The sequence below is a fragment of the Urocitellus parryii genome, chromosome 7 (genome assembly GCF_045843805.1).
Source record: "Urocitellus parryii isolate mUroPar1 chromosome 7, mUroPar1.hap1, whole genome shotgun sequence".
Classification (NCBI taxonomy): Eukaryota; Metazoa; Chordata; class Mammalia; order Rodentia; family Sciuridae; genus Urocitellus; species Urocitellus parryii.
In genome coordinates, this window is record NC_135537.1 from 38,140,351 (window position 1) to 38,165,132 (window position 24,782).

The window sequence follows — 24,782 nt, forward strand, 5'->3', positions numbered from 1 at the left end:
CAATTTGGATTGGTCTGATTTCCTTGTGATTGTTTGCTGGGCTGCAATGTCTGTGTTCTCGTCGAAGCACAGGATGCAGTTCTTCTCATTATTGGGAATGTTAACTTTGTTGAGTTAGGTAAGGTGGCATCTGCTAGGTTTCTCCACCGTGGTATCATTATTTTACCCTTTGCAATTTATGGGAAGCGATTATTCGGCTATGTAAATATTCTGTTTCTCATCAAGTTATCTGCTACTCTTAACACACATTGTTTCTTGCTTGGATCAATTATTACTATGATGGTTATCAAACAGTGATTTTCTAATTATATTATTCCTTCTATGTTTATTAGATGGCATTGTACTCTGAGGAAACTTTCCTTTTTTTTTTTTACTACTATTTATATCAGCAAACACTCATGAAGTCTTACATTATTCTGTGAGTTGTATTACAATCTATATTAGTTGTCTGGGGCTGCTATGACAAAACACCATAGACTGGGTGGCTTAAATGACAGACATATATTTCATCATAGTTCTAGAGGTAAGAAGTACAAAATCAAGGTGTCAGCAGCGCTGATTTCTTCCAAGGCCCCGTGGATAGCTATACTCTTCATATATCTTCACCTCATTTTCCTAATGTGCATGTCTGTGTCCTAATCTCCACCTCCTATAAGGCCACTGTTGTGTTGGTTTAGGGACCCACACTTGTGATCTCATTTAACCTTAGTTGTTTTCTAAAAGACCCTGTCTCCAGGTACAGTCACATTGAGGGTTAGGGCTTCAGCATATGGATGGGACAGGGGCATAGTTCAGTGCACAGCAGACCCCTCCTTCTGAGGAAGCTTTAAAAAAATAGTCACACTTAATTTTATTTAGTGAAAAAAAATTTTAAAGTCCATTATTCCCAAAAAGAGGTTTGATAACACACATATTAAATTTAAGTATGTAACTTGAAATTTTCTAAATCCTAAGACTTTCATGCTAAATCAGGACTTACTGAGCCCATTTAAGTCTCTCTTTTCCCCCCATCAATTATTTTTTAGGAGGTACATGGGGTATCTCACTTTTCCTTTGGGATAATGTTTTCATCAGCTTCTGCTGCTAGGACTGAAAGACCCACACAGAACAATTGTGGTGGAGGAAGAGTTTATTATGGGGCTCACAGTTTCAGAAGTCTCAATCCGTAGACAACAGGCTCCATTCCTTGGGGTTCAAGGTAAGGTAGAACATAATGGTGGAAAAGTATGGCGGAGGGAAACAGCTTACATGATGATCAGAAAGCAGAGAGAGAGAAACTCTACTCTCCAGATACAAAATATATACCCCATTCCACACCCCCAATAGACCACTTCCTCTAGCCACATCCCACCTACCTCTAGCTACCATTCAATTAATCCCATCAGGGACTAATTCACTGATTAGGTTAAGATCAATTCAGTGATTATACCTAATGATTAGGTCAACCCAATCATTCTCCTCCGAACCGTCTTGCTTGCATAGTCTCACACGTGAGCTTCTGGGGGACACCACATCTAAACCATAATAAATAATTTGGCAGCTGAGTCATGATATCTCCTATTTTCTTCAAAGGAAGCATTTTATGATCAGGTGAATAGTGAACAATAAGTGCTTTGAGGATATCAAGAATAAAATGGTTCTGAGGACTGGGATAAAAATCAGGCACAGGCTCAATACCATGTTTCTCCCCTTATCAAGGTTTACCTGGCTGAGTGCCCAATTTGCCACCAAGAGTAAGAGTGGCCAACTCTAAGTCCCTGAAATGGTACCATACTTTGATAGGATCTAGCAGGGTCTCATGGAAGATAGAAGGGGACTTTGGGGGTGATAGCAGACAATTTTTACTGTAATGGACACTTGATTAGATTTGCTTTTCCTACCCATCATACCTCTGCTAGCATCAACCATTAGTGGGCATTCTGTTAAGACATGCATATCCTTCACCAGGCATGGTGGCACATACTTGTAATCCAACTACTCTGGAGGCTGAGGTGGGAGGATCACTTAGCTAGAAGTACAAGACAAGCCTGGGCAACAAAGCAAGATCCCATTTAAAAAACAAACAAACAAACAAAAAACCCCCACATTATCAGACATTACATTCTGGATTTTATCTTATCAAAGAAAGAACTCATTTTATTGTGAGACAAGGAAGTTAATATGTTGTTTTCCACATGATTCACTGGTCTTTCTATTTATCAATCTAGAAGTAGCCATGAGTATTATATGCAAATATGGGTGTTGCTTGTTTGTTAAACTGCAAATATATTGCTTTTCTGTGTAACTGAGCTTGTTTTTGTTGCTTACAATGCCAGTCTCTAGACTAATACACAGTACTTACCCTTCCTGATCACTCTCCTTCTCAACAATTACCCATCTTATCTTTTTCCTTTAGTTTTATTAGATGCTAGTTTGCAATACTTGATCACAACCAATACCATGATTTTAAAGGCTGATGGTACCTGCATATTTTATTGTTTTAGATCTCAAAGGTAGATGCTCATACATCTTTTCACCTCCAATGACTCCTTTTATCATTTTTATTTCACATACCCGTGTTTTGATTTTATCACAAAATTGCATTTGCTATCTATTTCTCCATTAAGTAATTACATATTCTGAGTAGCATGATATGCAGTGTTACAATACTAAATTGATATTATTCTGGTATAAAAGCAAAAAAATCAATGTCTTGGTCTGCTTCATAGCTTTATGGAGGATAAAAGTACATAGCAGACTTGTCAGATTATTGAAAATAATATATAAAACAACCTGCTTTTATAGATACTTTGAAACATACTAAATTTTAAAAAATTGGCTCTATAAAATGTAAGATAATTCAAAGACCAATCTTTATAGACACCATTTTACTATCAAAAATGTTACTCCTCCAAAATAAAATTATAAAGAAATTGTGTATAAGTGTGGGGGTGGTGGTGGTGTTTTTGCCAAGGGCATAGAAAGTATATGTTCCCTTGGATTTAAAAAATGGCAAACTAAAATAAAATAAGATGGGAGGAAGCATTCTTTGGCTTACTTTTAATCTAGTCCTAAAGGATTTGCAGCCTGCTAAATCTGGAAAGCAAAACTTTCAGAGTCTGAAATACTTCCAGTCTGAACAGAAAAGTCTATCGGAGAACAGTTTTGGATTCTTTATTATTGTATAGGAAAAAAGGGTAGAACAGGTAATCTTAATTCTATCTTGCTTCCAGTTGAAAGTCACTAACATTCACTGAGTTTCCAGAGACTTTTCACTTGGGTTTATCGTTCCTCCTTCTCACCAACATATTTTTGAGTATGTTTAATATCCAGGGGGACTGGTAAGAATAAGAAGATTTAGACAAATTGAGTTTCAAATCATTATTGAATATTACATAATAATCTGAATATTGAATAAGTAATAGTCAATGAATATGACAATTTTAACTGCTTCATAATAAGAGCCAGTGTGCTGAACCAATGACTATCCGATGAACTTGTATGTTAGTCAGCTTTATGATCACTGTGACCAAAATACTAGACAAGAAAAGGTTTATTTTGGTTCATGGTTTTAGAGGTTCAGTCCATTGTTAGGCAACTTCATTGCTCTGAGCCCAAGGTGAGGCAGACCATCAGGGAAGAGTGGTGTAGTAGATGAACACTGCTCTGCTCTGCTCTGCCAGGAAGCAGGGGATGGGGAAGGAGGTTTCAGGGGAGATGAACCCTTTTAAGGCACACCCCCAATGACCTACTTCTTCCATGCATGCCCTACCTGCCTATAGTTACCACCTAGCTTGTCCATTCAAACTAGGATGGACTGATTAGGTTTCAGCTCTTGTGATTTAATCATTTCTCCTCCTACATTAATACAGGAATTTGGGGTGGGGGCAAATTACGTTTGCATCCCTGTGACCGAATGACCTGACAAGAACAACTTAAGAGGAAGAAGGATTTGGCTCATGATTTTCAGAGGGTTAGTCCACAGTCTCCATAGCTTTGGACTTGAGGTGAGGCGGAAGGGTACAGCAGAGGACAGCAGCTCAGGACATGACAATCAGGAAACAGGGCAAGCTCTGACAAAATAAACCCCAAAGGCATACCCCTAGTTACCTACTTCCTTTAGCTACACCCTACCTGCCTACAGTTACCACCCAGTTCATCTGTATCAGTTGATTAATCCATTGATTATAACTCTGAAAATTCCTATACTGTCTCATATATGAGCTTTTGGAGGATAGCTCATATCTAAACTATAACAGGGCAACACCTTATAGCCAAATCATAATAGTCTGTCCTGGTCCCTCAAAGCAAAACCATAATAGTCTACCCATCTCAGTGCAAAATGCTCCAAGAGTCCCTATAATCTTAGCAGTTCTAGTATCGTTTAAAAGTCCAAAGCCAAATTCTCCTCTGAGATCAAGGCAAACTTTTTTTTAAATATTTTTTTAAAGAGAGAGAGAGAGAGAGAGAGAGAGAGAGAGAGAAGGAGAGAGAATTTTTTTTTAATATTTATTGTTTTAGTTCTCAGCGGACACAACATCTTCATTCACATCCCCAGCCCCAAGGCAAACTCTTTATGCTGTGAGTGTTAGACCAGGACGCAAGAAAAGACCACTGACTCCAATTGTGTATAAGTGTGGGGGTGGTGGTGGTGTTTTTGCCAAGGGCATAGAAAGTATATGTTCCCTTGGATTTAAAAAATGGCAAACTAAAATAAAATAAGATGGGAGGAAGCATTCTTTGGCTTACTTTTAATCTAGTCCTAAAGGATTTGCAGCCTGCTAAATCTGGAAAGCAAAACTTTCAGAGTCTGAAATACTTCCAGTCTGAACAGAAAAGTCTATCGGAGAACAGTTTTGGATTCTTTATTATTGTATAGGAAAAAAGGGTAGAACAGGTAATCTTAATTCTATCTTGCTTCCAGTTGAAAGTCACTAACATTCACTGAGTTTCCAGAGACTTTTCACTTGGGTTTATCGTTCCTCCTTCTCACCAACATATTTTTGAGTATGTTTAATATCCAGGGGGACTGGTAAGAATAAGAAGATTTAGACAAATTGAGTTTCAAATCATTATTGAATATTACATAATAATCTGAATATTGAATAAGTAATAGTCAATGAATATGACAATTTTAACTGCTTCATAATAAGAGCCAGTGTGCTGAACCAATGACTATCCGATGAACTTGTATGTTAGTCAGCTTTATGATCACTGTGACCAAAATACTAGACAAGAAAAGGTTTATTTTGGTTCATGGTTTTAGAGGTTCAGTCCATTGTTAGGCAACTTCATTGCTCTGAGCCCAAGGTGAGGCAGACCATCAGGGAAGAGTGGTGTAGTAGATGAACACTGCTCTGCTCTGCTCTGCCAGGAAGCAGGGGATGGGGAAGGAGGTTTCAGGGGAGATGAACCCTTTTAAGGCACACCCCCAATGACCTACTTCTTCCATGCATGCCCTACCTGCCTATAGTTACCACCTAGCTTGTCCATTCAAACTAGGATGGACTGATTAGGTTTCAGCTCTTGTGATTTAATCATTTCTCCTCCTACATTAATACAGGAATTTGGGGTGGGGGCAAATTACGTTTGCATCCCTGTGACCGAATGACCTGACAAGAACAACTTAAGAGGAAGAAGGATTTGGCTCATGATTTTCAGAGGGTTAGTCCACAGTCTCCATAGCTTTGGACTTGAGGTGAGGCGGAAGGGTACAGCAGAGGACAGCAGCTCAGGACATGACAATCAGGAAACAGGGCAAGCTCTGACAAAATAAACCCCAAAGGCATACCCCTAGTTACCTACTTCCTTTAGCTACACCCTACCTGCCTACAGTTACCACCCAGTTCATCTGTATCAGTTGATTAATCCATTGATTATAACTCTGAAAATTCCTATACTGTCTCATATATGAGCTTTTGGAGGATAGCTCATATCTAAACTATAACAGGGCAACACCTTATAGCCAAATCATAATAGTCTGTCCTGGTCCCTCAAAGCAAAACCATAATAGTCTACCCATCTCAGTGCAAAATGCTCCAAGAGTCCCTATAATCTTAGCAGTTCTAGCATCATTTAAAAGTCCAAAGCCAAATTCTCCTCTGAGATCAAGGCAAACTTTTTTTTAAATATTTTTTTAAAGAGAGAGAGAGAGAGAGAGAGAGAGAGAGAGAGAGAGAGAGAGAGAGAGAAGGAGAGAGAATTTTTTTTTAATATTTATTGTTTTAGTTCTCAGCGGACACAACATCTTCATTCACATCCCCAGCCCCAAGGCAAACTCTTTATGCTGTGAGTGTTAGACCAGGACGCAAGAAAAGACCACTGACTCCAATTAAAATCAAATTAAAGCAAGCTTATTATTTCGACCGGCCGGGCTGCCTTTCCCTCCCAAAACGGCGGGAACAAGACAGCCCCGAGGCTTCTTTGTGGCCCAGTTTTATAGCCCAAAAAGTTACACAAAGGGGGGGGGGGTTACAGATAACAACATTCTGAAGAGCATAACACAAGTTTACATTTTTGCTGGCCCCGGCATCAGAATTTATGGAGATCTTAGAGACTCAGAGAGGGTCATTGTCCGGCCAGGGAGGGCCAGAATTTATGAGGCGTCACTAAGGTTTAGGAAAGGGTTGTTATCTGGTCAGGGAAAACCGGACCTGGGTGAGTTCAGGGCACGGGCAGGCATTCCAATCAGCTCTACAACATCAACTAATGGCCAGGCCATACAGACATCCTGATATTTTTACAGAAAACAGAAATGAATCCTTCATAACTTGTGACAAGCTGGCTTCTAATCTAATGAGATAACTAGGCTAGGTATATCATTCCCCCCTTTTCTGATGTGTCCCTTTCAAATCTTTGATAGGGAGGGGAAGAGCACTGAAGGAATTTGAATCCCTCAGGTAACAGTCTCTAAATTTTTAGAACTCACCCAAAACTGGTCTCCCTGATTTTACCTGACTTAATTAATTACTTATATTGATAATCTTTTTATTTTTGGCTCCATTGTTGTAAGAAGAGAGGCGTCACTCATTTTGGCTTCTTCTGAGCTGAGAGAGGGTGACGTGAGGGGGCACGGCGTGAGGGACATGAGTTTCCTTTTAGAAGTCAGTTCGGTTTGAAGTCTGGTTGGGGAAGAACAGGTTGTAAAGTCATCTGGGGATGGGTGCTTCTATGAGAGAAACAAAAACCATGAGTACTGAATAAATGTTGCAGCAGTTGGAACGTGTCACTGTATAGAAGTTCCCTCACCAGGCTTTAACCTTCCCAGTTATTAGGACTATAAGCATAACATTTAACTTTTAGTGTTACAGATGTCCCTCCCCATAAGATACAGTTTAATAATTTAATGTCATCTGATCTTGCAAAATTCTTTTACTAGTATGAGCTCTGTGTCTAATAGAGAAACCTTTAATTCTGTTACTCAGGGCTGGATAATCATACTAGCAAACACTAAGCCTACCTGTGTAGGTTAGGAATATCTGTAGGCCTTAAACAAAAAAAAAACTTCTGTCTCTGGCAGCTCCTCTTGATAGTCTCTTTCTATAGTTATCAGGCATTTCTGTCTGAGAATCCTTCTTTGTAGCCTCCAGTCTTACTTATTTTGGGAGGCTAACATAAAGTGTATACCTTAAAATATTATTATTATTATTTAAAATGCCCAGAAATGGCTGTATTTTGGTTTTAATGTCTTTGCTAAGTGTTTAAGATGAAGCAGTCAAACTGACTTTTGTTTCTATCTAAAGTTAAGAGTCAGCTTAGCTTTTATGGGAGTCATTCCTGGGGAAACTTCTCAGTTCTGCTAGTGCCATTTGCGCTAGGATGGGTCTAGGTCTTGCTTGACCATGTGGCTTCCCTCGGAAGCACCAGGGATGTCTCCCTTCTCTGATGACTCTCCTCTTCATAGCAAATGCACTGATTGGCTTTCTGTTCTCCAGTGGTCTCATTAGTCTCCCTGATTGGGAGGTTATGTGGCCCAGAGTTGCAAAGCTCTTTAGAGAAGTCCCCTGTTCCCTGGATTCAGACTGACTCAGAGGGCAAGAGCCAAATATTGGTTTTTCTGGCCCTTTTAATTTAACTTTAATTTTAAAACTTAATCTTAAACATCCAGCAAATAAATTTTAACAGCCTTATATTAAGGGTACTGGGCTTTAATGTCTATAACTTTATAATTATTTATCTTTTTATTAATTGGGGTCTGTATTATCCTATCTGTCTTGTAGGTGATGGCTTATTATCTCGAACTAACCCACGTTGTGTTCTTAAAGCAACACTTCTGTAAAACACTAACAGGGAATCTTTAGATCACTTATAAGGAAATTACAAAATAAAATTAACAAGAGTAAAAACACTTAGTTCGTGTAACAGCTTCCCTGAATTTTTGGCTGAGTTATACATTATATCCCCTGTTTGAGATCCTAGCAATCTTGACAGAAAAAACAACAACAAAAAAACAAACTTTTGAACATAACTTTAAATGAACTAAAATCTGGCCTACTGTTTTCATAGTCATTCTCACATGTAGTAAGATGGGACACAGAGCCTCATCTCAGGTAAGGCAGGGCTCTTTATAAATCTTAAGTGTTTTAGTTCTAAAGCTGATCTTTGTATTTTTAATTATCATTTTACAAAGTTTACATAAATTGTTTGAGGTCACATGAACATTAGCTAACACCATATGATATCACATTTAAAACATGAATTAAAGAAAGGCTGAAAGTTTTTAACCTTTACATAGATTAGGCTCTCATTAACTTAAGAATACATTCAAATTGTTCCCCAATGTAAATAGTAACAAAACTTTACATATCTTATTGATAACAGGTAAATAAATCCCCAATATATTTTTTTACCATACAACTTCTGAACACCAGCTTGATATAATGCTCTTTCAAAGTTTCTACCTTACAGACTTGTATACCTGGAAGATATGAGCACATTAATAGCATCACAATTACATTGATGTTTCTACATTAACCAAGTTTAACTTTTAAAGAAATGGCAGTACAGTGCTCTAAAATAACAGTTCTTATTTAACCAGTTATTTAATTTTTATGGTTGCTTGCTCCAGAAAAAAATAAAACTTAATAAACACAATGTTATGGGTAAACTAATGTTTTAAGAAATTTTTGTCTCTTTAACACATGACTGATTTTTACAATCTTATACAGACCTTAGTACAATCTTATACAGACCTTAGTACAATCTTATACAGACCTTAGTAAATCAATCAGATATCCAACAAAAGTACTCATGAATGAGTAATCCCATATCAATTTTACTTTACTTATTTATCAAAATATTAGACAAATGTATTGAACAGTGTAAACCATTTTTTTGTTGAAGGAAAAGTCCTAGAACCAAGGCATATTAGACATTTTATAGACATTAATATTTTATGAGTTTTTTTAACACCTAGGAAAACCTGTAAGCTTAAATTTAAAGACATTTATTTTTATCTGTTTATCCAATTTAAATTGAACCATTTAAATCACATGAATTAAAGATCTTTGGATCCATTTTTAAAATTTGTTTTTATGAGCGCTCCTTATATATGTTAATTTGTATATCATATATATGATATACGGACATATGTATATATAGACATACAACACATAACAAAAGTGTGCACACATAACAATAGTAAAGGCCTTAGTAGCTTTTCGCAGGTGAAATCTCCATTGCAATGTTTCAAAAACTCCACAGTTGGTCAAAGATAGGACTGATCAGAAAAACATTAACCTAGGTCTGTAGGGTCAAAATCATGAGCTCAAAAAAATACAGAATCTAAGGAAAAAAAACAAGAGTCCTAGTAAAAATGACTGGCCAGTAATTAGTAAATACCATACAATTTACTTTTTTTTTTTCCTTAGGTCTCAGATCAGTCTCCTACTGAGCTTGCAGGCTTCTTTCATTTGCATTTCAACATAAGTCCTGGCTGAGGTCTGGAAGGAGCAGGGAAAAACTGCTATTCTGAGCAGACACCTCAGGCCTAAGGCATTTTAACTATAAGTCATAATTTTCAGGTTCAAATGTTGAAAATTATGATACAAGTTTAAGATACAATTCACCAAATTTTATATCTTTACATCTTGTTTTGTCATCAGATACCATACTATGATTTACTATCCTTGTCCAAATTAATGCACTGGTACACACAGTAGCATTTTCCCAGGCTACCCAATTCGAAATTGGTGAAAAAAAGACTGAATGATTAGGAAGTTACTTGCCAACTTGGAAGTAGAGTTCTTTAGTTTTCCATCCTAAGTATTTAAGTTCTCTGGCATGAATTATCTGAAATCATAAACTAAACAATTACCTAAACCCAACTTTTAACTGCAGCATTGTGCAATGCATCAAAAACCCATTCAGATACCACATTGTTACAATAAAACATCATCTTTTAGACACACATTCAGCCAAGATCATTCCCAAGAAACAATTTATAATATCAACACACTATTGCACATGTCTTAAAGGGTCAGAAACAAAGACACAGGACAGACAGAGAGGAGCTCCAGACTATGGCTGACAGACAGAAACCATTTAAAACAGAGCAGAGAAAAATCTCCTACACCAGTGGCACCATAGATGTCCCCACAAGGGGACCAGATGTTTTCACAGAGGGGCAACCTGAAATATAAAATCAAGGGTCTCCATGGCGACTTTACTGCATTAAGTGTCTCCTTTTTCTTTTTCTCTTTTCAAGAAGACAGAGGTGGCATAATCCTTACAGTACAGGGAAGGAAGGAGGGAATCCCCGAAGCAACAGAGCTTCGGCAGCTGCTGGGAGTCCCTCAGTCCCTCCTTTTACATACAGGATTCCACCTCAAGCACACTCCATCTCTTAACATTTCAGTAGTCAGTTCTCAAAAAGTTCGGGGGGGGGGGGCGGTGATATCAAAATTTGTAACTGAAAGTTCGATTCCTGACCTTAGAGCCAATTAATGCCAATTTAATAATGAGGACAGGGTTTTGAGAAAAAGAAAAAGGGAGGTTTATTGCTTTGCTAACAAAGGAGAAACACAGGGGACTCTCTTGATCTGGAGGGGCAAGGGGTTTTAAAGGAGTCTCACTTGTTAACCTGGGAGATACTCAGTTCTTAGGTCCCCAGCAGGCATTGCCCTCTGCACTGGAGGTGCTTCAAGCAGCCAGCTAGGGGCTTCTCTCCTCCTGCTTAACAAAGGGGGGTAAAGTTCATCGCAGTTCTTTAAAACACAGTCCAAAGGGGTGTCAGGCTGACTTGCTTTATTACCCATTTTCACATCCAATATCCTTAAGTTTTTACCACAGAAATCACACAACAAAACGCACAAAACAAACAAACAAAAACATATAGAACACAGAACAAAATACAAGAAAACAGAAACCCGGCGCCGAAACAGAACAGAAGAGCAATGCAACGTCTTGCCAAAGCTCCGGGGTAGGAGCGCGTGCGTGCCCGTCGGCACCTCTCTACCCTTCCAGAGGAATTCCCTACAGAACAGAACAGAAGACAGAACGATTTCTCGTTACTGTCCGGACAGGAGTATATGTGAGCCTCGCCAGGCCACCTCTCTGTCATCAGAAGAGATCTCCCTTAACCGGATACCAGATGTTATAAAGGCGCCACTTACCTATGGAGGCCTCCTCCACCAGGTGCTTGCTAATTGTTTTAGTGCGGCAGTTCACTGCAGTGCTCCGGGACCGAAGGCTCACTCCGAGGCCTTGGAACGTCTCAAGTTGCGCACCCCCTAGAGTGGCTCTCCAGCCCGGAGCCCTGGAGCGAAGGCTGGCTTCAGAATTTCCAGCAGTCTGCTCTTGTGGTCTGGCCGGGCAGGGTCATCTCGCTGGGGCCTCCAAAATGTTAGACCAGGACGCAAGAAAAGACCACTGACTCCAATTAAAATCAAATTAAAGCAAGCTTATTATTTCGACCGGCCGGGCTGCCTTTCCCTCCCAAAACGGCGGGAACAAGACAGCCCCGAGGCTTCTTTGTGGCCCAGTTTTATAGCCCAAAAAGTTACACAAAGGGGGGGGGGTTACAGATAACAACATTCTGAAGAGCATAACACAAGTTTACATTTTTGCTGGCCCCGGCATCAGAATTTATGGAGATCTTAGAGACTCAGAGAGGGTCATTGTCCGGCCAGGGAGGGCCAGAATTTATGAGGCGTCACTAAGGTTTAGGAAAGGGTTGTTATCTGGTCAGGGAAAACCGGACCTGGGTGAGTTCAGGGCACGGGCAGGCATTCCAATCAGCTCTACAACATCAACTAATGGCCAGGCCATACAGACATCCTGATATTTTTACAGAAAACAGAAATGAATCCTTCATAACTTGTGACAAGCTGGCTTCTAATCTAATGAGATAACTAGGCTAGGTATATCATGAGCACCTTAAAAGTCAAAAGAAGTCAGGCTCGGTGGTGCACGCTTGGAATCCCAGCAGCTTGGGAGGCTGAGGCATGAGGAGCGCAAGTTCAAGGCAAGCCTCAGCAACTTAGTGCAAGTTATATACATCCAATAAATAATGGCACCAAGTAAAAATTTCCATTCAAAAGGGAGGAATAGGGGCATAAAAAGAAGGGACAGAACCAAAACAAGACCAAAACCCAGTTGGGCAAACATTTGATCCTGTAGCTTCAAGTCTAGCATTGGGACATGGTGACAAGATGTGATCTCCAGAGGGCTTTGGTAGCCCTGCCACCTTGACCCTGCTGGTTTCAGCCCATGTGGCCTCTTTAAGCCAGATTTTGTCTGCAGCCAGCAGCTTTCTTCAGCAGATGTTCCATGTCACTGGCATTTCTTAATTCCTACAGCTTTATGTATCACCCTCTCAGGGGCATCCTACAGGGATTCCAACCCTGCTACATTTTGTCTGATTTCCCAGGTCTTCCTTTGAAATCTTGTTGGAAGCCTCCATGACTCTCTAACTGCAGCATCCTGCAGTCCTGCAGTACCATGTGAATGAAGCCAAGGTCTGCTGCCAGCTCAAGCTAGCTGGATCCCTCACACCATGGCTGCAGAGGCCTTGGAGTTTCTGGGCATCTGGTCATGATAAGACAACTTCCTAGGACCCTCATGCAAGCTGAGAGGTCCCATGGTCTCTAAAACAAGTTATTATTATTATGATATCCTGACCTTGTGATGGTAAACTGCCCCTGAGATCAATATCCAGTACTAAAAAAAATAAAAAGCAAGTTATATACATCCAATACATAATGTACTTGAAATTTTCTGAATACCCTAAAGTCATCTTTACTATTGTCTCTGTGCAAAGTATTAACTTCTTTTTAGTAGTGGTAATCTCTTCACTAACCACAGTTTCTTTGGCTCCAAGTTTACATGCACTTTTCTGGCCAAACTGCAGGCTTTCAGAATCTTCTTGTTTTGCTTTCTGCTCCAAATTCTCACAGTAAACCTGTCTAAAAGCCAATAGCAATATTCATGCCACCACCTGAATGCTATGCTGCCTTGAATTTTCTCTGCTAGATTAATTAGTCCATCACCTTTAAATTTGGCCTCATGAACATGGGTGAAGTATAGACAAGTTATTTGCAACATTATGTTGTAACATGAATGGTTTCTAGTCCAATTCCAGTTGACTCCTCTGTCTCTGAAACCTCATGAGCACAGTCCTTACTGTCTGAATTCCTGTTGGCATTCTGGTCTTCTGAGCTCCTACTCAAATCACCCATTTAGCTATGCTTATAACATTCTAAGGCTTCTCCGGCCTCCATCTCCAAAGTTTTCCAAACTCCTCCTGCAAATCAGTACTGAAGGGTTCTAAACCACCTAGTCAGGTTAGTCACAACAATGACTCTACCTACTCTCAGTACCAATCTCTCTGTTAGTCAGCTTTACATTGCTGAGACTAAAATACCTGAGAAGAGCAACTGAGAGAAGGAAAAGTTAATTTTGGCTCATGGTTTCAGAGGTTCAGTCCATGATTATCTGACTCTGATGCTTTGGGCCCAAGGTGAGGCAGAATATCATGGCCAAAAGGTGTGGCAGCCAGAAAGGGGAAGAGGCTAAAGAGAAGATGAATGCTTCCCCAGGAACATGTTCAGTGACCCATTTCTTCCAGCTATGACCCACCTGGCTAGAGATATTATTCAACCCATTCAAAATAGTTCTTTCAAACTGATTAGGTTACAGCTTTCATGATCTATTTATTGCACCTCCTGCATTAACACAGAAGTATTAGGGGACACCTCAGATCCAAACCATAACAACTTAGTACTGATATGATCTAACAAGGAATACAGGCTGTCACTTTTCTCAGCAAGTAAAACCCAGAAAACACAATAAATGCAGGTGCCTACAGAGTATTAAGAAATAGGGTGGGACAATTTTGGTAAAGGAAAGATTTGTATTAATTTATGTTGGTATTTTTCAAAAATACTCTGAAATGCTATGGGCTAAAATCCATAAGTAGTAACATCCAAATGGCAAACTCTTTTCTCAAAGCATACGAATTTCCAAACATTTTAGTATGATGATTTTCAAACTTAGAAAGTTGACTAGAACAATGAACACCTGTATACCCTCCACCTAAATTCAACAATTGTTAACACTTTGCTGCATTTGCTCTACCTCCTTATCCTCTAGGCCTTCATATATTTTTATTTGAATCATTTGAAAATGAGTTAAAGACATCATGACACTTCACCACCAAATAATTCAACATACATTTCTTTAGAATAAGAATATTCTCTGAGAAATAAAGTATTTTTAATAATAGTGGTAGAAATTTTCTAATACAGAGTCAGCAAATTATGGCCCACAGGCCAAATCTGGCCAGCTGACTGATTTTGTAAACCTTTTTTTTTTTTTTTTTTTTTTAACAGCCATGCCATGGTAAGTGTTGGGAGTCTCCCTGAGAACTCCCAGGGCCTTTCAAACATGGCGGTGGACAAATTGCCAGTGGGCAGCTAGAACTCCCCGGGCCTTGGCCCCTAATGCAACATGGCGGCGGGCAAGTTGCCAGTGGGTGGATAACAAGTTGTTTTGAAAATTTTCTAATTGGTCCTCCTGTCTTCCATGATCGTGGACAGCTTGTGCCCCCCATGAATCTTATGCAGGGCAGATGTGCGTGCACCGTAGGTGATGACCTGACCTTTACTATGATTGGCCCCGGGAGCTTCCTGGTTTAAGATAACTGACTCTCACTTTCTATATAAGCTAGCAGCAGTTTACAATAAGCTGCTTCATCTTTGTCACTGCTATCTGTGTATGTGCATTTTAATCTTGGACGACGAACCTTGGCCTTTCAGTAAAAACTCAGGGAGAAAGCAATCCTTTCTTTAAAAGTATACCAAGAACAGGAAACTAGGTATTATATAACAAAGAGCATCTCGGGAAAGTTGTTTCAAGTGCTTTAATCATTTTCTAAAATCGAAGCAATAGCTATTCTGATTATTTTGGGAGAAAGTGAATTATTAAAACACAATTTGTGTCCATCAATAGATATATGTATAAAGAAAATATGATACAAACACATACAATAGGATATAACTGTGCTGTAAAGAAAGAATTAACTATGTCATGTGGAACAACATGGATTAGCCGAAATATATCATGCTAAATGGAATAGACAGGTACATAAAGACAAATACTGAATGCTCACATATAGATAGTATTTTAAAATGTTAAACTCAGAAGGGACATGGTGGTCAACAAAGCCTGAGGGGTGAGGGGATGGAGAGGGATGTTGGACAAAGGGTGCCAGGTTCAATGACAGAGTAGGAATACATTTTTGTGATCCATTGCACAGCATGGTTATTATAACTAGTAATAATGTGTAGTTCATAATTGCTAAGGGATTAAGTTAAATGTTCTTATCACAAAAAAAGATGATGAGCATGTGAGGTGATAAATGTAATTAGCTAGATTTGATTATTCCAAAATTATACATATATCAAAATATCATACAGTAACTCATAAATACAATTATTTGTCAATTAAAATTACAATAATTTGAAAATAAATATTAAATGTTTAAAATATTTTTTTTGTAGTTTTAGATGGACAGCATGCCTTTATCTTATTTATTTTTTTAAATGTGGTGCTAAGGATTGAACCCAGTGCCTCACATGTGCTAGGCAAGCGCTCCACTACTAAGCTACAGCCCCAGTTCTTATAAAAAGTTTTGAAAGTCCAAAGCTCAATACAAAAGTGTAAGGCATCATTATTACTTAGTTTGTATCTGTCTAAGCAAGCATGCCTCAGAAACATCTTGGTTATCTCATTCTTTAGGTCTTTACTTCTCAAATTTTAGGATTCATGAGTCTTCTAGTCTGCTTATTAAACTGCAATTCCCAGATCCCACATATATACATCTTTTCCATAGACAAATATGGGCCTAGAAGTCAGCTCCAGGTGGTTTTGATTCCTGTGACCTGAAAACCAGACTGAGAAATACTGCTTTGAAATATAAATGATATTTCCCAAGACACCAATTCAAAACTACAATATTAAAAAAGAACATTTTATTATTTAAAAGGAACTTTTAATGTACTAACAGTTAATATACACTGTAAAACAATTTAGGCAGTATTGAAATATATTGTAAAAAAAAGATAAGGCTCTTTCTTCTCCCCTGATCTTCTAATTTCTTTCCCAGAGGTAAGTTTTGATGATTAGCTTTCCATACTTTTTTCTAAGTCTATGCAAATATATATACTGGTTAAGAATGTTGAGCATTTGATATTGTTTCTAAAATACTTTTGCTAGTAAAATAATGGTGAAATAAATATCCTTGTTTACGTTTTTTTTTTTTTTTTGAGCAATAGTGTGAACATAGTTTTGGATAGGTTTCTAAAAGTCTGATTGCTAGGCCAAAATATTTGAATACATAGAAGGGAATAAGATTTCCTCTTCCTCTTCCAATCTCCAGTCATTCTCCTGAGAAATCATTGAGATTCTGTGTTTCCTTATATTAAATGTTTTATATGTTCATTTTGTTTTGACACAATGTTAATCCATCCTTCAAAAGAACCTGTTTCCCTAACCTATATCTAACTTAATCTTTCTGGTGGCAATCTAATATTAGTGTCTTCACTGTTTTCAAGTTCTACTGGCAATGGAATCATTGTCCAGATGTTACTTCTAATAATGCTATAAATCAAGGGTGTCCCTCAAAGGTTCTTCAGCAATGATAAGGAGTTTCCTGGAATTCAAATATTTCTGGGAAAATTCTAGAATAAGATTTTGAGCATAAAATGATTTTTAATTTTTTTTTAGTTGTCAATGGACTTTTATTTTACTTATTTATATGCGGGGCTGAGAATCAAGCCCAGAGCCTCACACATGCTAGGCAAGAGCTCTACCACTGAGCTACAACCCAGCCCCATAAAATGATTTTTTAAAATTAACTCTAAATCAAACTCACATAATTCTTATATTTAAATCGTGTTTGTATGTTGCTGGACATCAAACCCAGGGTTTTGTGTATTCTAGGCAAATACTGTATCACTGAGCTGTACCCCAAGTTCCTATCATTACTACATTTAAATTTTTTTTTTTTTGTATTATTATTTCTTCTCACAAATGCTCTACTCCAGCCACACTATACTAGCTACTTTATTGTTAGGTTAAATTCATCTCAAAGTCAGTCACACATTTGAATAAATTTTGGAAAAGAATCTGAGTTACAGACCATGGTTCTGGTCTTAGACCTAACTATAACATTAGATATGTAAAGTTGAGAATGAAAAGGTTGTGTGTGAGGGCGAGGGGAAGAAAGAGGTCCTTCCCTTTCCCGTCCTCAGGGCAAAATAACACGACAAATTGCTTACTTACCGGTCTGATTTTTTTTTTTTTGAACTGGGGATTAAACCCAGGGGCGCTTCATCTTTGAGCTATATCCCAGCCCTTTTTGAGACAGGGTGTTGCTAAATTGCTGAGGATCTAGAACCTGCAATTTTCCTGCCTCGGCCTCCCGAGTCGCTGGGGTTACAGGTATGTCCCCCTTCGCACTGGGCAGATTTTACTTTTTAATTTATTTATTTTGGTACTGGTGAGGAGGTGGGACTTTCAGTACCTAATATCTTGTACAATTCGTCACTAGATATTTATACCAGGCCCCAAGGTTCACAGAAAAAAAAAAAAAGATTTTTTTAAAAAGTAGATTTCAGTGCCCCGAATCATTCTAACATAGCCACAAAACCTGAGCCTTGGGGATGCTGCGCGTGAAGCCACCGTTCTCCGAAGGACCCGCAACCTGGGCAAGGGCAGAGGAGTGGATCCAGCTGATTCTGCCCCGCGAAGGGTAGAGGCAGGAAAAGCGGCTCCGGTTCACCGGAGCCCTCCAGGAGCCTCCGCAGGAGCGGTGCCTTCAGCAGACAAACTGCCTCTTCTCCCGGCCCTTCTACTGTACTCTCAGTTGGTTTCGCCAGTCCTTGCCAGGTTCGACGCTTTGGTTTTCCTAAACTCGCAGCTTGTAGCCTAATGCAACATGAGGAAGAAAATTTAAGGACACAGAGAGAAGTTAACGGCCCGTCCACCATTAGAACTAGTGGTATCCATAGCAACCGACAGCGGCCGTACGCTTCTAGCTCCACCCCTTCCGTTTGCTATTTGCCTCCGCTTCCGGTCCTAGCGTCCTCCGGCTCTGCCGTAAAGAACTTTGCATTGTGGGAATTCCTTCCTTTCTAGCTCTCCGGCCATCTTGACGGCTGCTCTAGGTGAGTGAGCTCCGCAGTGCCGAGAGTTATCTGGCTCTGGGAACCCTCCCGATTGCCGATTAAAACCTGGGGTCTTAAATCTCCTGTACTGTCTTCTCTATGTTTCAGGTTGGGGGCCGTCCCGCATCTAAGGCAGGAAGATGGTGGCCGCAAAAAAGACGGTGAGTGAGGAGGGCTGGGGCCTGAAGCCGATTCACGTGGAGACGAGTCTGAGCCGGGCCGCGCAGATCTGAGCGGGGAGGCAGCATGCCCACTGGCTTTGGGAGGGTTTTAAAGGGAACCTGAGAGGCTTTCTGTGGCTTAAAAGTTGTTTTACTAAGGGGCTCGATTCCAGAAAGTTGGATCTTGTTTTGAGGTGGTTGTAAATGAGGCCTTCACGTTCGTATTCAATGTTTGCTTTGTAGAAAAAGTCCCTGGAGTCGATCAACTCTCGGCTTCAGCTTGTTATGAAAAGTGGAAAGTATGTACTGGGGTACAAGCAAACTCTGAAGATGATCAGACAGGGCAAAGCCAAATTGGTCATCCTTGCCAACAACTGTCCAGCTTTGAGGTAATGGAGGGAACTTCAACGTGTCGCCGACTGCAAATTCATCATGAACGAATGTCCAGAAAAGTAATCTGCGTTGCATGAATTTGATTTTATGTACAAGTTTATTTTTCGCAAACAGAATAATTATTGTGGTTGCTGTTTTGATGTTTCGTCCTTAACTTGTGTGCCATCATCATTTGCTTTCTTTGAGGAGAAATGTGTGAAGGGGGGGGGGTAAAATCACAGATTGTCAAGTTTGAAGGAAGCACAGATGTATAATTTGTTTCTCCTTATATTTTTTATTCTGCCATTTATCCTTATTTTTTTTAGCTTTGAGATGCTTGAAAGGTGCTTCATTGTATTCGTTGTAGTATAGAAAATCAGGTAAAAAAGTTTAGGCTGGACAAGTTGGAGGGTCTCATGGAATCACCAAATTCAGCCCTGTGTGTCACTTCTGAGCCCGGATTGATTTTTTTTTTTTTTTTATTATTTTGAAATCGAACTTAGTAGATATTGTAAATAAGCTAAAGGAACTTGCAGAATATTAGCCATATGATTAATCCCCTACTCTCTATTTTCCATGCTAATATATAACCTGCTCAGAGATCTTATGTAGATGTCTGGTTTATTGGTGGAGCCTAGAGTGTTGGGTCTTATTCCGTGTTTTCAAGAGTAGTATGTTTAATTAGAAAGTCTTACCAACATTACAATTAATAAGATAAAGAGTATCTTTTGTCTGTTAGTCACTTGGTATTGATTTGCCTTTTTTTTTTTTTCTGGTTCCTAAAGGAAATCTGAAATAGAGTACTATGCCATGTTGGCCAAAACTGGTGTCCATCACTACAGTGGCAATAATATTGAACTGGGCACAGCATGTGGAAAATACTACAGAGTATGCACACTGTCTATCATTGATCCAGGTATATTTTTAAATCATAAAATCATTTTTCCTTGTAATATAATACCAGTATTTCTTGTTATGGAAATGTCTTTAGTTCCCGAGTTCAGGTTGTGAGTTTGGCTAAGGGATAATTCTAGTTTTATTTTGCAGAGAATTGATAATAACGTTATAATTGGCTTTGTTATAATTTTTTTTTTTTTACTTTGAGACTCTTCAATAAAACACCAAAATAATAATGACTTGGGAACTTGTAAAAAGTGAAACTATAAGGGGGAAATAATCAGATAAAATAGTAGAAAAGTAATCTTTGTTGCCTGAGAATGGACAGGTAAAATTAGATTGAGGGGTGGGGTGAAGTGTTATGTTTTGAACCTGTGAATTTTAGATAACTCACAAAATTCTGCGAATATTCTCGCTGTTCTGATTTTTGTAATAATCAGGGCAGGCTAAACATTCGCTATATTAAGACCATGCATGGTGTCCCCAGACCTAGTTCTTTCCCTGGGTCTGGTTTTATAAATGCTGGTGATAGACCCAATCTGATTTACAATATGATCATTTTGTATGACCATATTATGACGATGATCTTGATCCACCTTTTGAAAAATGATAGTACAGCTAGTGGGGTAACTTGCAAATAATCAATACTAAGTTGCAGACTTGTCTAAAAGAACATGTAAACAAAATACAGAAATTTTGTTACTACCAGTTGTCATTAAATGTAATGTAAAATTACTGTTTTTATTTTCTAGGTGATTCTGATATCATTAGAAGCATGCCAGAACAGACTGGTGAAAAGTAAAACGTGTAAAATTTTTCTTTAATAAAACTTGGCAGAGTGTGTTTTAAAAACACTGCATTCATTTTGGTTATTTTCTTTGTGTCTTTTAGTTTTTGAAAACTTTCCTGGAGGTAATATAAAGAGGCAGAGGGGGGAGCTGGATGTGACAAGACTTTGGGTAAAGTCTTACACATCATAGTTTCCATTTTCTTGTTTTTCTAAAGGGAAAGCATTGAGAATCCCTTACCTGAAAAGCAGAAGACCAGAAATGTTTTGCAGATTTTGAAATATTTGCATATACACAGTGAAATCTCAGAATGGGACCTGAGTCAACACAAAATTCATTTGTGAATTATATACAGTATTTTTAAAAAAATATTTTTAATTGTAAGTGAGCACAAATACCTTTATTTTGTTTAGTTTTATTTATGTGGTGCTGGGGATTGAACCCAGTGCCTTATGCATGCTAGGCAAACACTGTACCACTGAGCCACAAAACTCCAACACGTATACAGTATATTTAATAATTTTATGCATGAAACATTTTGAGGTCATGGATATTCTACTTATGTCAGTTCTCAGAAAATTTCAGATCGAGGATGTTCGTTTGCTAGGTTTTTAAGAGACTTAATTTTCATAATTCTAGTCTGAGGATATTATTTGCATTTTTTTATTTGAATGTGTTTGAGATGCTTTGGGGTTAAACAGCCAGAATTACAATTTATCAAATCTGAGTAGTAAGAGTTAGGCGAAATGTTTCCCCATCTAGAGTGTTTTCATAGGCTGAGAAAAGTACTATTGAACTTGAATGAAGAGATAGAAAAAATATATGTGGATGACTTAAGAATAAGCCCAGATCTTCAGTAAGTTTTGTCAAATTGCTGGGATGAGTTTTGTATCATTTAGTCCTAAAAGACATGAAGTATGTTTGGTGTTGAGATTTTGGGGAAAATGTATACCATATATCTCATAGAACCCCTTTCCCACATATATTAATGTACTTTGGATCATTAAGAGGAAGTAATATGGGGGAAAATAATAGGAAAAGAGGATGCCTTACATTTACAGTCCAAAAGGTCAGCCATTTACTGGTAGTCAGGGCCATCTCTTAATAGGTATATAATAGCATTTTGTTATATATTGTGTCATTCCCCTTGGGTTTATTTTAAGGTAACATCTCCTGATCTTGGTGTTAAATCAGAGGTTGTAGATACACTTTTGGAGAGTAGCTATTACTAGAGTGGTTGTTACATTTTGGGAACATACTGATGTTTGACAATGCAGTTCTTTGGGAGAGCTGAGGATACTGAAACTTTTTTATTTCTGGTTTCCATTTCATTGAAACATAACCACCAAATATCACGTCCACCTTTTTAGATTAGCGTATCTTGTTAAGAGCCATTGGGTTATTTTAAATGGTATAAGGTGTTCATGTTTACATCAGAGACTGGTATTCTTAAGATGTTTGAAATCTTTGTCTTTGATAAGAATTGCTTGGTCTGACTACCATAGTTCAAAATTTTGCCTCTTGGTTAAGGAAATATATGCTTCTTACATTTGCTTTGTTCATTTTTCCCACTAATGAAAGTTCCACCCTATTGAGTTATTTTTAGATTATTTTCCCCTTTAGTTTAACTTGTTCCAATTTACTTTAAAAAGTGTGGGAATCTGGGGGGCTGGGGTTGTGGCTCAGTGGTGGAGCGCTTGCCTCGAATGTTTGAGGCACTGGGTTCGATTCTCAGCACCACATATAAATAAAAAATAAAGATCCATCAACAACTAAAATGAGTAAAATAAATAAAATTTTTAAAAATGTGGGTTCCAGTCTACTATATCTTTGCAGTGTTTTTATGATACAACTTCTTGGCTGTGCAGTCTTTCTGCAAAAGTTTAAATAGGAAACATTTCCTGGCCTGAGATAAAGTGCCATTAAACTGCTGCTGGAGAAAATGCCATTAGGACCGTCTAAAGTGGCATTTTCTTCTTTGATTGCAATAAAAATAATGTGTTTGCCTCTAAAACAAGAGGAACTACAGGAAATCCCAGCCAGTTGAATTTACTTCATACCTCTACTGTTAGGAATAGAGATAGTTGTCCCAATGAAGAAGTTGGTTATTGTGACAACTGGAATTGGTACAGGATGGTGGCAGAAGCAAAAGGTTATAAAAAATTTAAGTTTTAGGTTGGTCATGAATGCATGACCAGCTGGGTAATCTGGAAGATGATCATCTGGAGTTTTTGGTCTGCTGTCACATCTACAACTACCAGCTCCTATTCTGCATTTCTGGGCCTACCTGTACTTATTCTGAGGATAAGTTCAGCATCATCTTTCAGTCTAGATTAGGTGCCTCTGATTTACCTTAAAACCTATTTTATGGCATTAATATCCGCCTCTCATTAAGCTAAGGTCTTGAAGACAGTCTCAATTTTGTCACTTACCAAAAACTATTCGAGTGAATAACATTTTCTAGTGCTTCAACAATGACATTAAGCTTATGACTGTCTAGAATTTTATCTTCATCTAACTGATGGTACTTTTTCAGTAATTTTGTGCATTTATTGTTAAATTCACTGCCTCCTATTTTGTTCAAAAGATAATGTAGGGGAGGGAACTACCAAAAAACAAAAGCAGAAACAATTCATTCTCACTCAGCATACACTTACCATCTCTGGGTCAATACTGTTGGCTGCTGAAGAATAAAAACATAATAGTTAATACTGAGCATTTGAAAGGTTTGGGTCCTTTTACTAAATGTATATACAGTTGATCCTTTGATAACACATGACCAGTACTGTTATTTCCATTTTAACAGATGAAATTAAGACAGGTGATAAATGATGAAAGTGGAATGCAAAACACTTCATGTAAAAGTGGCAAAAACAACAAATATTTTATATTTTAGGCATTCCCTAAGTTAAATATCTTGGATTAATCACATTTTGATGCTTTGGTTGGAAGCCTTTGTTTTCCATGAAACTGCCTCCTCTCCACACCAAATTGTAGAAATATTTAATAGCTTAAAAGAGGAATTATAGTCTTGAGCCACTAGAGGGAGCTTGAACACAACAGAATGTAATGTCTAACTGAGCAAACTAAGCAGTGCCTGAATTGGTTATATCTCAAAATTAATGTGAATACAAATCAATACAGCTTCCTAATGGAAACGTCTACCTTTAGTGTTAAATGGGTTTTTCAGATAAGGTTGAGGCCTTAAGAGATGTTCTTCCCATTCTGCCACACTGCCTTTTGGGAGCTTATTCTGATGTAAACACTTGTCTTGAGATACTTCAGTATAGGCTTAATCAAGATGTTTTGTTTATAAGGCATCATTTGGACTCTTATTAAGTATAGTGGCTTCCTTGGGGAAAGTTGACTTTTTTTTTAAAGCTTTTTTTTTTTAACACGATACCTTTATTTATATGTTTATTTATTTTTATGTGGTGTTGAGGACCAAACCCAGGGCCTCACACATGCTAGGCTAGTGCTCTACCGCTGAGCCACAGCCTCAGCCTGAAAGTTGACTTTTTGTCTTAGTTTCTTGTTCAGTTTATCTTCCTAAGCTGACATAGTTGGACTATTCTCACTTCCTTATTTTCCTCATTAGATGTATGTCATTCTGGAATATTTTCTGTACTTAAATATACATGTTAGTGTATTATATCAGTTCCCCTTCTGATAATGTTTAGGTTTTTGCTAGTATGTTGCTTTTACAAACTCTAGTAGCATTCTTGTACAGATCTCCTTGTATGTATGTACTAAAATCATTGAGTAATATACCTGTAAGTCCTGCTACAGTTACAGGGTTGTCTGCATCTTCATTTAGCGAAGGCAGATTTATTCTGCAAAGAGACTGCTAATTTGCACTGTTCGTAGCAGTGTATAAAAGTCTTATAGTTCCACATCCTTAAGAATACTTGACAAACTTT

At 38.2% G+C, this 24,782-nt stretch overlaps 1 protein-coding gene and 1 non-coding gene across 2 annotated transcripts; both read left to right on the forward strand.

Annotated features, from left to right (window-relative positions):
* The first annotated feature begins 18,588 nt into the window (after positions 1 to 18,588).
* Rpl30 (ribosomal protein L30) lies at positions 18,589 to 20,927 on the forward strand. The gene is made up of 5 exons (XM_026383882.2): positions 18,589 to 18,644; positions 18,753 to 18,805; positions 19,049 to 19,194; positions 19,963 to 20,093; positions 20,827 to 20,927. The coding sequence occupies exons 2-5, from the start codon at positions 18,785 to 18,787 to the stop codon at positions 20,874 to 20,876; spliced, it is 348 nt and encodes a 115-aa protein (XP_026239667.1). The 5' UTR covers positions 18,589 to 18,644; positions 18,753 to 18,784; the 3' UTR covers positions 20,877 to 20,927.
* Positions 20,475 to 20,608, forward strand: LOC113180262 (small nucleolar RNA SNORA72). Its single transcript, XR_003300455.1, has one exon. It is a non-coding gene; the product is annotated as a small nucleolar RNA SNORA72 (small nucleolar RNA).
* Positions 20,928 to 24,782: the final 3,855 nt, after the last annotated feature.